Source organism: Mobula hypostoma, chromosome 6 (assembly GCF_963921235.1).
Source record: "Mobula hypostoma chromosome 6, sMobHyp1.1, whole genome shotgun sequence".
Lineage (NCBI taxonomy): Eukaryota > Metazoa > Chordata > Chondrichthyes > Myliobatiformes > Myliobatidae > Mobula > Mobula hypostoma.
In genome coordinates, this window is record NC_086102.1 from 153830749 (window position 1) to 153845677 (window position 14929).

General features: G+C 41.5%; 1 protein-coding gene across 1 annotated transcript in view; it reads right to left on the reverse strand.

Moving 5' to 3' along the window:
* LOC134348515 (collagen alpha-1(III) chain-like) overlaps positions 1-14929 on the reverse strand; it is a 132405-nt gene that overhangs the window by 16227 nt on the left and 101249 nt on the right. Inside the window, exons 35-40 of the mRNA XM_063052003.1 lie at positions 13680-13733; positions 11586-11693; positions 11402-11455; positions 10481-10534; positions 9515-9676; positions 8746-8853 (exon numbers count right to left, since the gene is read on the reverse strand). Of these exons, the coding sequence (XP_062908073.1) occupies positions 8746-8853; positions 9515-9676; positions 10481-10534; positions 11402-11455; positions 11586-11693; positions 13680-13733 (540 nt within the window). The remainder of the gene's footprint in view (positions 1-8745; positions 8854-9514; positions 9677-10480; positions 10535-11401; positions 11456-11585; positions 11694-13679; positions 13734-14929) is intronic.

A 14929-nucleotide genomic window follows, 5' to 3' on the forward strand; every position in this document is an offset into this window, starting at 1 on the left:
CTTCTCACCTAAACCTTTGACACCCCAATTAATCAAGAACCTATCAACCATGGTTTTAAACATACCTTATTACTTGGCTTTCACAGTGGTCCAGGCCAATGAAGTTTCCTCATGCTCAACACAAAGAAATTCATCCTCATCTCTGTTCTAAAGGGACATTACTTTATTCTGCATCTGTGCCCTGTGGTGCTCACTCCCCATTATAGCAAACATCCTCTCCACATGCACTCTATGTAGGCCAGTCAACATTCTATAGGTTTCAATGAGATTCTCTCTCATTCTTCTATACTCCAGTGAGTGCAGGCTCAGAGCAATCAAACGCTCCTCATAGGTTAAACCTTTCATTACAGAATCATTCTCATGACCTCCTCTGGGCCCTCTCCTAAACTATCCCATCTTTTTTTTAGATAATGGGCACAAAACTGCTCACAATATTCCAAGCGTGGTCTGACCAATGCCTTATAAAGCCTCAACATTACATCTGTGCTTTTATATTCTCATCCCCTCAAAATTAATGCTAATATTGCATTTGCTTTCTTTGTCACAAACTCAACCTGCAAGTTAACCTTAGGGAACCATGCACAAGGACTCGCAAGTCCCTTTGCACCTCTGATTTCAGAATCTTCTCACTATTTAGAAAATAATGTATACCCTTATTCCCTCTACTAAAGTGCATGGCCATACACTTCCCTACACTATGATACATCTGCTGCTTCTTTGCCCATTCTCCAAATCGGTCTAAGATGTCCTGTTGTCACTCTGCTTCCTCAAAACTACCTGCCCTTCCATCTATCTTCATATCATTCACAAATTTGGCAACAATGCTATAAATTTTATCATCCAACATGGTCTCTAAGGAACTGCAGCTCAATATACCTCATGCAGATGTAGTTATCAAGAAAACTGAAGGTTGCCTGGAGTTCCCACATCTCACACGAAGAACATATCACTAACTCTGGACCCATTCTCCTTGCACTAGCTATGTACTAATAGACAAGGAAAGAAACAAAAACTTACAAGAAACTTACAGTACTTAGAGTCTTCAACTCTTCTCACCAAAGCCTTTTGAGGCAAAGCCTGACCATTCACACAATGACCACTCCACTATAGGAAGGATGTGGAAGCTTTGGACATGGTGCAAAAAGTGGTCTGCAAGGATGTTGATTAGAGGATATGTGCTACAAAGTGAGCTTGGACAAACTTGGGTTGTTTTCTAAGGAGCAGAATAAGTTGATGGGAGAGCTGATAAAAATGTAAAAAAAATTATAGAAGGTGTAGAATAGATAATCAGCATCTTTATCCCAGGGTGAAAATGTCTCATACCAAAAGGCACACATTTAATGTGAAATGGGGTAAATTCAAGGGAGATGGGAGGGTGTATGTTTTTTTTTGCACAGAAAATGTTGGATGAATAGAATGCACTGCCAGGAGTTGTGGTGGAGGCAGATATGATAGGCTCATGCGTATGGAAAGAATGGAGGCATATGGACTTCTGTAGACAGAGGGGACTAGTTTAATAAGCTTCCAATTACTATTTTAATTAGTTAAGAACAACATTGTGGGCTTAAGGGCATTGTGCTAGAGTATGTTTTTTGTAACTATTGTGATGCCAAACCAAGTTATTGGGTGATTGATGCTAATGAGAGAGATAAGAGAGACAATGGAGAAACATTCAAAATGCTAATGAGAGAGGAGAGAGAGATTAACGGAAAAGAAACACAATTCAGAATATTGTCAGACCGGTTGCTTTGAACCTGAACTGTTTGAAGTTTGATGGACAGGCGATACCCAAGCAGGGGGATAAAAAGAGCAGGTTCGCTAGGCACACGACACACCACGAGATCACGAGATAACAAGACCCTGGAAAGAGCGGTGTGCCCCCACAAGTTGGTGGTAGTTTGGAGGTCCAGTTCGCGGGAACCGACCATAGGCTCACAGGATGTAAAGGTACAATCAATGGGAACCTGATGTGTGTGCCCGCCCTTGCCTGGCTGCTGGGTTCACCACGGAAGAATGATCGTATCCGGAACGAAGGGGTCACAGTCGGTGACCACAGCGGGATAGAAGACATAAAAGGGTCCGCCCAAAACCAACTGTGAAGACATCAAAGGTCTGCCTGAATCAAATTGCATCCCCCTCCCTCCCTCTCTCTCCAACGGCACAACAGCAATTACTGTGAACTGCACTAAGCTGAACTGAACTCTGCGTCACTTAAGACTGATCATTTTACCCCTAGACTGCGATAGAGCTTGGTTTGATTCCTATTACCCTAGTTCTGTGTACATGTGTGTATTATCGTTGCTAACCTGTTGCATTTATATCCTTACGATTAGAGTACTGTGTTACTTATTTCTTTAATAAAACCTCATTAGTTCCTAGTAATCCAGACTCCAACAAGTGGTCCATTTCTGCTGGTTTGGCAACCCAGTTACGTGGTACGTAACACTATCATGAAATCCTTTGAATCATCCACCAACAAGAAGTTTCCCATTCTGAACCAGTTATGATCCTCTATCAAATTACCACTTAACCTCTTTTTCTTTCTCTAACCTATTCTTGTAGGTTAGCCTAGCCTGTGAAAGCCAGGTAATAAGGTATGACAACCAATTGTTGTCATTCTAGGTAACATTTTGATAAAGCTCCTCAGCACTGTCTCAAGGACTTTCTTTTATAATGGAGGGTAATGTAATGGGTGGAAACACCTATTACAGACTTTTGGACTATTGGAGTCTGAGCGCGCCAAACATTCTAATGGACCACATTCTTTTTGTCCTGGGAAATCGCCATCCTTGATATCCCATGAATGATTATAGGGAGCTTGCTAAAATGGCTGAGAGTCTACGCTTAGCCAGGCAGAGGTGCCTACTTCCTCTTCCTTTTTTAGCCTCAATAAGCCCGGTCAGCAGGGCTTCCTACACATGTATAGCCGCAGCTGCAAAGCAGACAGCGTTGAGTCTGTGCTTTTACCATGATTGCTTTGGTATGAATGCCAGGAAGTGCCAACTGCCTTGCTGCTTTGACAGTGCCAGTGCATTAGGACATCAGAGGTCTATGAACACTGCAGGTTCCAACTGTTCGTTACTGACACCCTTCTAGGGCAACGCTTCCTGTGTATTACGGATGCTTAAGTGAAGGTGCTGCCAGCATTGCCTATTTTGATAAGAAGGCAAAGAGTGAGGAAACCTCGCTGGAGTCTGCCAGCAAGAGCAGGATCCAGACTTATGAACACGATGGGTGACACTTTGCTTCAGTGGGCAACATTACATATGGGACTTCATCCCAGACCTCCGCTCAGTGCAGATTTTCTGTGTGCCCAAGGACTAACAGATTTTCTGTTAGTTAGATCTTAAGAACTGCTGGCTTCTGGATGTCAAAGACTTTGGGTCGTTACCATAACCATATAACATATAACCATATAACAATTACAGCATGGAAACAGGCCATCTCGGCCCTTCTAGTCCATGCCGAACCCTTACTCTCACCTAGTCCCACCGACCTGCACTCAGCCCATAACCCTCCATTCCTTTCCTGTCTATATATCTATTCAATTTAACTTTAAATGACAACATCGAACCTGCCTCAACCACTCCTGCTGGAAGCTCGTTCCACACAGCTACCACTCTCTGAGTAAAGAAGTTCCCCCTCATGTTACCTCTAAACTTTTGCCCTTTAACTCTCAACTCATGTCCTCTTATTTGAATCTCTCCTGCTCTCAATGGAAAAAAGCCTATCCATCTCAACCCTATCTATCCCCCTCATAATTTTAAACACCTCTATCAAGTCCCCCCTCAACCTTCTACGCTCCAAAGAATAAAGACCTAACTTGTTCAACCTTTCTCTGTAACTTAGGAGATGAAACTCAGGCAACATTTTAGTAAACCTCCTCAATTGTACTCTCTCAATTTTATTGACATCTTTCCTATAATTCGGTGACCAGAACGTTCCCCCAACAAATCTGTCAAGTGCATGCACCACTGCACGTGTGCTCACTGAACTGCAAGGCGAATTCCGAACCCTTACCAAGCCCACATATTCAACTATGGTCACAAAACATGGGGAAGAGCACAAATTTTCCACAACTAGCTCACCAGTCCATGCCCATGCTACACAGACTGGACCCAAAGAAGCTGGCGACCGTGAAGGCTGAGCAGCCAATATGGAAAGTCGTGGCATTGTACACTGGTCGAATAGTCCCTCAGCTTTGCTTCTCTATAAGGTCCCTAAGATTAACAATGGTTGTCGCCCATGTGGCAATTACTGGTGCCTTAATAATTTCACCTCCCACGTTCATTACCCAGTCACAAATATACAAGACTTTTAGGCATGTTTAGCTGGAAAGCTGATTTTTTTTCTAAAGTCGACTTAGTCATCATCAGGTGCCTATAGACTCAGAGGACGTTCCCAAAATGGCAGTAATTACCCCGCTTGGCCTCTTTAAGTTTTCTGCACGTGCCATTTGGGCTGCAAAATACAGCACAGATTTTCCAATGGCTGATGGACTCTGTATCAAAAGACTTTGATTTTTTTTTGTTTATTTGGGTGACATACTTGTCGCCAGTGCATCCAAATCCAAAAGTGTATCACATCTCCGCACACTTTTTGAGTGCATAAGCCAACGTCTCCATTCCAGGAGCTGATGACCATATGCATCCCCGGTATAGTGCCCTTAAAAGCAATGCCCCTTCGTATGCTAGACTGGTCAGCGGATTTGACCAAAGCATTTCATGACACCAAACAAACTCTTTCCAATGCTTCCCTAATAGCACACCCGCTCCCCAATCCACCTATAGCCATTACTACTGATGCTTCAGACTATGCTGCAGATGCTGTGCATGAACAGTTGGCCAGTGGCATGTGGCAGCCACTCACCTGCTTCAGCCAGAAGCTCGGTACCCCCAAAAAGAAGTACAGCAAGTTTAACTGCTAAATTCTCAGTTTCTATCTGGCTGTCCACCATTTTCATTCTCTACCAGAGGGTCACCGTTTCATTGCGATCATTGACCACAAAATCCTCGTGCACACGATGGCCAAAATATTAGACCAATGGTCTGCACAGCGCCAATGCCACCTGGCCTACATATCAGAGTTCACAACTAATGTACAACATACCAAAGGGAAAAATAATGCAGTAGCTGATTGCCTTTCATGGCAATAGGAGATGACTATGCTGGCATAGCAGCTGGCCAAGCTACTGACCCAGAGATCCAGGCTTACAGGACAACGGTCACGGGTTTGTAATTGGCTGACATTAAGCTTAGGGAAACTGGGGTTTCTCTCCTGTGTGATATCTCACCTGATTTCCCTCGCCCCATAGTGCCCACAAACTGGAGTCGTACTATTTTTAACTCCATTCACGGCCTCTCACATCCAAGCCCCGAGTCCTCACAGAAACTGGTTGCACTAAAATTTGTGTGGCATTGTGTAACTGGAGTGCAGCCTGTGTTAAGCCCCTGCAGGTGAAAAATTAACCGTCATGTTCGGACACCATTGGCATCTTTTCAGATCTAAGAGCGACAATTTGATCACATCAATGTGGACTTGGCTGATCCTTTTCTCCCCTGCTGCATTTTCACACACCTCCTTACCATGGTGGATGATATTACCAGATGGCCAGAGGTTGTCCCTCTAGCATCGGCAACAGCCACAGATGTGCCTTGGGCGTTCATCAGCACCTGAGTTGGATTTGGCACCCCATCTCATTCTTCCTTGGACTGTGGTCCCCAATTCACATCAGAACTCCAGGCTGTATTGGCCCAGAACTTCGGCGCTAGGCTGCATCACACCAGGGCGTATCACCCGCAATCCAATGGCATATAGATCATCAATCCTTAAAAGTCTGCTCTGAGTCCTTCCCTGATAGATGACTGTTGGCATGATCTTCTCCCGTGGGTCTTGCTGGAGCTCAGGACAGCTTCAAAGGGGGCCTGCAGTCGTCCATGGCTGAATTGATATACTATGACTGCCAGGTGATTTTACTCCTGATACCACGACTCGCTAGTCAGCCTCTCAACAGCATTCTGCTCTCGTCGGCAGGGCAATTCCTTTGCATCTATTCCTACCTCCCATCATGGCACTCAGCACTCTTGGTTTCCTGTTGACCTACATTCTACTTTGTTCCTTTTTGTCTGACATGATGCATACCAACATCCCCCTAGGTCCCCTTATGATAGCCTGTTCCGTGTTTTGGAATGGACAGAAAAGCCTTATACATAGATAGGAGGGGTAAACCTGAATGCATTTCAGTAGATCACCTTAAACTGGCTCACCAAGATTTGGGGGATTCTGCTAGCATGCTGCTGGCATCAGGACATGTCAAAATACCTCTGGATGAGTCAGAAACACCTTCTGTTACTCCACCCATGGAACATAGGACCTGAGCAAAGCAGCTTGTCCGAGCTCTGGACAAGCTCACGATGTCAGCTTTGGTGATGTAATGTGTGGAAACATATACTGTTTCCCTTAAACTTAAATTCCTCTGCCATTTTATTTGCAAAAGCCTACCATAACATAGTAGTGCTTGATTCAGTGTTTCATGTGGGTCCAACATAAGTTCCCCTTTTGAACTCTGTGACATCATTCATAGATCTCATATTTTACGAACCAGTCTCTGAATATGGCTAACAACAGGAACTCTGCAGATGCTGGAAATTCAAGCAACACACATCAAAGTTGCTAGTGAACGCAGCAGGCCAGGCAGCATCTCTAGGAAGAGGTACAGTCGATGTTTCAGGCCGAGACCCTTCGTCAGGACTAACTGAAGGAAGAGTTAGTAAGAGATTTGAAAGTGGGAGGGGGAGGGGGAGGGGGGAGATCCAAAATGATAGGAGAAGACAGGAGGGGGAGGGATAGAGCCAAGAGCTGGACAGGGGATAGGCAAAAGGGGATATGAGAGGATCATGGGACAGGAGGTCCGGGAAGAAAGACGGGCGGGGGGAACCCAGAGGATGGGCAAGGGGTATAGTCAGAGGGACAGAGGGAGAAAAAGGAGAGTGAGAGAAAGAATGTGTGTATAAAAATAAGTAACAGATGGGGTACGAGGGGGAGGTGGGGCATTAGCGGAAGTTAGAGAAGTCGATGTTCATGCCATCAGGTTGGAGGCTACCCAGACGGAATATAAGGTGTTGTTCCTCCAACCTGAGTGTGACTTCATCTTTACAGTAGAGGAGGCCGTGGATAGACATGTCAGAATGGGAATGGGATGTGGAATTAAAATGTGTGTCCACTGGGAGATCCTGCTTTCTCTGGCGGACAGAGCGTAGGTGTTCAGCAAAGCGGTCTCCCAGTCTGCGTCGGGTCTCGCCAATATATAGAAGGCCACATCGGGAGCACCGGACGCACTGGACGAGGGAGATGTCCTCCTTTTTTAAAGAAAGGGGCTTCCCTTCCTCCACTATCCGAGGGAGATGTCCTCCTTTTTTAAAGAAAGGGGCTTCCCTTCCTCCACTATCAACTCTGCTCTCAAACGCATCTCCCCCATTTCACGTGCATCTGCTCTCACTCCATCCTCCCGCCACCCCACTAGGAATAGGGTCCCTCTGGTCCTCACCTACCACCCCACCAGCCTCCGGGTCCAACATATTATTCTCCGTAACTTCCGCCACCTCCAATGGGATCCCACCACTAAGCACATCTTTCCCTCCCCCGCCCCCTGCTTTCCGCAGGGATCGCTCCCTACGCGACTCCCTTGTCCATTCGTCCCTCCCATTCCTCCCCACTGATCTCCCTCCTGGCACTTATCCTTGTAAGCGGAACAAGTGCTACACATGCCCTTACACTTCCTCCCTTGCCACCATTCAGGGCCCCAAACAGTCCTTCCAGGTGAGGCAACACTTCACCTGTGAGTCGGCTGGGGTGATATACTGCGTCCGGTGCTCCCGATATGGCCTTCTATATATTGGCGAGACCCGACGCAGACTGGGAGACCGCTTTGCTGAACACCTACGCTCTGTCCGTCAGAGAAAGCAGGCTCTCCCAGTGGCCACACATTTTAATTCCACATCCCATTCCCATTCTGACATGTCTATCCACGGCCTCCTCTACTGTAAAGATGAAGCCACACTCAGGTTGGACGAACAACACCTTATATTCCGTCTGGGTAGCCTCCAACCTGATGGCATGAACATGGACTTCCCTAACTTCCGCTAATGACCCACCTCCCCCTCGTACCCCATCTGTTATTTATTTTTATACACACATTCTTTCTCTCACTCTCCTTCTTCTCCCTCTGTCCCTCTGACTATACCCCTTGCCCATCCTCTGGGATCCCCCAGAGCTTTCTCCCCAGACCTCCTGTCCCATGATCCTCTCGTATCCCCTTTGCCAATCACCTGTCCAGCTCTTGGCTCCATCCCTCCCCCTCCTGTCTTCTCCTATCATTTTGGATCTCCCCCTCCCACTTTCAAATCTCTTACTAACTCTTCCTTCAGTTAGTCCTGATGAAGGGTCTCGGCCTGAAACGTCGACTGTGCCTCTGAATATGGCTTCTCATTATCAAAGCCTTAAGCATGCTTTTGCCCTTGTCTCTCTGTTCCTGTTTTCCCTGTAAATGTTTTCTAATACTTTTAGATCAGGTAGCAAAACACACAGATACCATTTCTAAAGAAATACTATGTTGTTTTTTAAAAATTACTTCTTTATTTTAATAACCTAGGGGAAAACCTTGCTTTTATTAAAAGCTAAAATTTGATACCAATGTGGAGTAAAGTAAGAAATTATAATTGAATTAATTGGAAGATAAATACTTACTGGTTCACCAGGTTTACCTGGATTACCTGGTGTACCAGGGAAACCATCTAAGCCCTTCAAGCCACGACCTCCTGTGATTCCTGATGGGCCTGGAGATCCAGGTCGACCCTATTCAAAATAAAATACTAATTCTAAATCACCTTATCCACCATGAGTCAAAGCATTAAGACATATCCACTAACATATCCACTGGAAGAGAAAATTTAGATGCTGTATCTGGCATGAGTGCTTTCTCTTAAAATTAAGATAAGATTAAACTTTATTTATTCCAAAGGAAGTTATTATTGCAAGGTTGTTCAGTCAGAAGTATATACTTTAAAATACAAAATGTAAACATTGAGGTACGAAAAATACAATATGTGTATTAAAGGTAATAGTCCAAAATACAGATGTGCAATTAAATAATATACTTATATATTTAAGGTGGAGGAGTTGTAGAGTCTTATCACCACAGGCAGAAATGACCGTGGAAAGGAATATGCCTGGTTTTCCTATTCTTGTAATTACTGTGGCTAAAATACTGTAAAACCTACTTTTGATCATGTCACTTCATAATACTAGATGCTGCCAGAGCAAATCAACTTCGGCCTGCTTAGAATCTGGTGGATGTAACAAATGTGCCAAAACATTGGCTGTTCTGTGTCATAATTATCAAACTATTTCAAGTATTAAATGTGAGAAATGTTATCTCCTGTATATACATTCATTTTCTGTGTATTAACATTGGATTCTTCTGATCTACATGCAAGATGCTTATTGCCTTACTTACTGGATCACCTGCTTTGCCAGGCTCTCCTGCTGGACCCGGCAGACCAGCTTCCCCTTTGTAACCAGGTAATCCATTGCTACCGGAGGCACCAGTTTTACCTGTTTCCCCAGGAGGGCCCATTTTACCAACTGGGCCCTGCGGACCAGGATTACCAGCACCGCCCTGTACAAAAAAAACAAGACATTGACGTAAAAAGTGCATTTTGAATTTTCTAATTATCTGGAAATTCTTCAGTGGTGCTCCAGTCAGACGGTGGGCAAACCACCAGAAATATAACTGTTTTACAGAGATTACAAGAGGTATGGAAGACTTTCATTGAAATCCAAATCTATTCTATCTATGAAGAGTAATTTATTAACAATTCAGTAAATAATGAAAACATGTAAATAAATTCAAACAATTCAAAGTACAACGTGTTCTGGCCTTCAATTTTCTCATTGAACTGAATGTTTCTATTCTACATCCAACTTCGTACTAGTCTTCGATGGGATGCCTATGTGTAAATGCTGTCAATCTAGATGTTTGTGGCACTTGATGGGAATCACCAGTAGACAAAACATTGGGCTTATTGCATTCATGAATGTGTACTTTCTAAATTTGTTGGCACATTACAGGAGAATGCCAGTGTTCACACAAAGAACTGTCAAGTTCATAAATTTTAATGCCGATAAATTATAATAATATACAATGCAAGGCCAAATAAAACTATTAAAAGCACCCTACAGATTTTGCATTTTTTTTGTATTTTATTATTATAAATGTAAGTGATTCCGGGTATGAAGTTAAAAGCAAAAGCCTTTTGCCATCGGGCCATATCTTACCTGTAAAACATGGATGACCTTGTTAAGAAGAATGTTATATATTTTCTATTTTATAGGTTCACTTTTAAAATATGTTAAAATATGATAAGGATTGTGGAAGAAGAGGCTGCCTAAGCAATAACAGAGGTGTGAAAAGGTAACTTACTGGTAGACCAGCTGGACCACGTAAACCAGAAACACCAGGCACACCTATAGGACCCTAAAGAAAAATACAATCCAATTTATGAAATTTTCAGATCCACTTGTCTAAAAAACTATTTTAGAAATTGAATGAGAAATTATATTTGTAGTTCTAAAGCAATAATAAAAACATATATAATATTAGCTATACTAACATCATGGGCATGTGGCCAAGTGGTTGGGGCACGTTAGTTCAAGCCCCAGCCGAGGCAACGTGTTGTGTCCTTGAGCAAGGCACTTAATCACACTGCGACGACACTGGTGCCAAGCTGTATGGATCCTAATGCCGTTCCCTTGGACAACATTGATGTCGTGGAGAGGGGAGACTTGCAGCATGGGCAACTGCTGGTCTTCCATACAACCTTGCCCAGGCCTGCGCCCTGGAAAGTTTCCAGGCGCAGATCCATGGTCTCGTAAGGCTAATGGATGCCTTTACTTTACTAACATCATGGGTAATAATAAAAAATATTAAAATCTAAATTAGGTAATTAGTAAATGAGACAAAAGGATCAAATTCTACTACTCTTGCATCTAGAAATAACAGCTATAGTAATTGATAAAGAACAACTGAATAACTATGCAACACCACTTACGTTTTAAATTGAACCAAACAATTAATCCCGTGGAATAATCCTCTGTGAGGTTGAGAGGAGTCATTATGAAACAAATGTTTAGTTGCTAAATGAAACTGAACAGCATCTTTATTTGAACTATTTAGGTAAATATTTTGAGAATTCATAAAATGTATACTTTGCTCTTGCAGATTGATGACCATTATTGCTTCTAATTAACCTAATAGTAGGTACACTTAATTAAAATAATTTGTACTAGACATAACTAATACGAGTGAGTTATGGAAATTACAAAAATCAATGTTAATACTTACAGGAAAGCCATTTAATCCCCGTTCACCTTTTGCACCTGCATAACCAGGGGGGCCCTGTTATAACACAAATATTTTAAAAGACATAATTCAAATTGCACTTTGGATCCTAAGAAATCAAAGCATGTACAATCAAACTTAAAACATTTACTATTACTTATTTACTCAGTGCAAAGTATTTACTTACAGCTGGACCTTGAGGACCAGGTAGCCCTCCAGCACCAGGAAGTCCAGCTTCACCTTTTGGACCTGGCTTGCCATCAGTCCCTTTAGGACCAGCTTGCCCATCAAAACCCTAATTGCAAAAACATTAGGTTAGGTGTATACACAACCAGAATTAGAAATATAACTTTCTGCTTTAAACTTTAATTAGTAGGGCAGAATCAACTTGCAGCTGTTTCTTGGAAAGGAAACTTTCAATTCTAGAGTATGCCTAAGGAAACAAATTTAGCAAGACTAACATTTAATTGTTGGTAATCAATTAGACTTTCTTCCCCGTCATCAGATTCCACTGGCTGAGTGCAGGTATCTGCAGCTGCTATCAATACTTTGCCATGCATTAAATTCCAGTGCTCAAAGTCAAAACATCTTTCCTGGGATGTCTCCACTAAATAATGGCCTTTTTCAATTGTTGCAGTTGGAAATTTTATTTTAACCAATTTTCCTCCCAAATGACTGAAGAAACAAGTGTGAGTATCTGTCTAAATATTATTAGAGCTACTTCAGGAAAATGAATCAAGGCAAAGTGCTAATCTCATTTAACCTGTTATTTCATGAAGTCACGCTCCCTGAAATAACAGGTTAAATAATGTTAATAATAATATTATTAATAATATTGATGTAATATAATATTACTAATATGTTAAAAGCAGGGCCTTTCCATTTGGTTTCCAATTCCACATTCTAATCAAATTCTGAGTGAAGTGGCTTCAAGGAATTCAGCACTATAATTGCTATTCACAGTTTACCACAAGTGGGCATAAATGTTTGTGTACCTCACTGCCCCTCACCTTCCTCCCTCAATTTCCCCCTTTGTAGAGGAACATCCAACACCTAGTACAGTCTTCCCTAATAGATGTAACTACTCAGTTCTGGTAACACTACAATAATCTTGTTTGTACCTTTTTCAACACCACTGTATCCCATCTATAATGTGGAAATCAGAACTGTCCATAGCATTCCAAATGTAATGTAACCAGTCATCTGCACAAGCTTAAAATAACTCTCTACTTCCTTGTGCTATTTCTCTGGAAACGAATGCTAGTAGTTTACTTCTAAGGCCTTACTAAAATGTGCTATTTCAATTAGCTATTGGTGTAACTTTACTATTATGACATTTTCAAAGGTGTACGTTACCCACTTCAGCTTCATTGCTGTCATTGACATTGATTTCCACTGGTTCTAACCAAACCTGGTGTAATATATGCTGTCTACTTCCTTGTGATATCATTATGTCATATTTTACTACCTGAAAAGTAAGGAATCTGACATCTGAACTGAACCACAAAAAAAATGCTGATTACTCCTGGCATCCATTAGCCTATTGGGAAGCAGAGGCCTTAAAGTATCAAGCAAGAGTTGTTAATTATATCCACAGAATGATTAAACATTGGGAAGTTAAATTGTATTCCTAGAGAGAGGGGTCCATTAATGCATGAACTCTACCTCAGTATCTTTGCACTATTTATTTTTGTAATTTGTGGTAATTTTATGTCTTTTTTGTACTGCTGGTGCAAGAAATATCACATTGTATATGCAAGTCACCAATAATAAATTATTCTAATTCTGAAAAAAGCAGAAAAAAAAATTATTCAAAGTGTCTTCAGTCTGAAACACTGATTCTTTTTCTTGCTACATGTTTCCAGCACTATCTGTTATGTATTTCAGACACAGCATCTGATCAATTTTTGATTTTCAGGAAAAAAACCTATTTATTTTAAGAAAAAATTAATTGAAATGTGATGGGAAATAATCAAGTTTTCAGTGTCAAAGAGGATATTTGGCGATGCCAATATTTGATCATGATATTCAGGATTTGCTCAGTTAAATACCCCAACATCACTGTCTTCCACAAATTGTATACTGTTCTTGAATAACCTGAAGAGGAACTTCTGCAGTTCTACAGCCTAGACTTTCAACACCTTCAGAAGTTGCTGTTCAGTTTATTCCAGAATAATGATGATGAGAGTTAGTTTCACCCGTATTCTAATATGAGGTATATGTCTTTGTAACAATGAAAATAGCAAAATGCACCACAATGTCTTACTAACGGTATACTCACTGGAGGTCCAGGAAATCCACTGCTGCCACGTGGACCAGTTTCTCCTCGTTCACCCTGGAAGAAATAATCTTGTGTATTTTAAAATCAGTATGGAATGCAACATGGAATAGAACATCAGTTATGCTCCATTCTGTCTAAATCTAACTTAACTTTAATTTGCCTACATTGCTAATCATAAATCTCAAATCCAGCAGCTCCGATCATTTGAAAATATATTTAAAGTATACAATCAACCATCCCTTCTTGGACTCCTTCGTGTATTCTGCTGTTACTCCTTCCCTCAATCACTCTAGCCACACAAAAGATGATGATGGAGCTAGACAGAAGCAAGGTACCACCACTGCCCAAGGCTCAGTTAAGGAGATTCAGTACATTTGTCCCAGTTATATCACAGCAACTGTAACCTCTCTACTTAGAAGCCGCAAGTCCAGTGGTCAGATCTTTATATTCTGTCTGAACTTGCTATTGATGAAATAAATATTTCACCTCAGTAGTGAAGCTAATGTATTTTTTATTAATTGTGAGTTTAAAGGAATATCAAGAAGGCTCAAAAAAGGTGAGTAACTATCCACCTGATGTGCTGCATCAGGTTAACAATTCTTATTATTACCATTCTTCTTACTATTTTTGGACTTGATATAATACCCTATTTACTGTAATACTTCAATGGAGGAAATGCAAGCAGGCTTTTTCCATTGAGGTTGGGTGAGAATACAAGAGGTCATTGGTTAAGGGTGAAAGGTGAAAAGCTTAACGGGAACATGAGGGAAACTTCTTCACTCACAGGGTCGTGAGAGTGTAGAATAAGCTTGATGTAAATGCTTTAGTGAAGTTTGGATAGGTACATGGATGGTAGGAGTATGAATGGATATCGGCCAAGTACAGTTCAATCAGAGGAAGCAGTTTAAATGTTTTCAGCATTACTAGATGGGCTGAAGGGCCTGTTTCTGTGCTGTAACTTTCTATGAGTAATTTTCTTTTCTTTTTCCTATTTATATTATTTTTTCAAGTTATATTCATACTTGACTCTCTAAATTTCTCATTTTGTCAATTCGACTAAGAATGATTATTTAATTACCATAAAATGCATTTAACCATCTAAACTACGGTTAAAAAAGATTATGCATTAATTTATGATGTATTCAAAGCTTGATATGCTAACATACAGATTACTATTCAGAATATTTTATGTTGCAGTCAATAAACACTAGTCAAATTTGTTTTAAGACAATATGAGATATTTCCGTGTT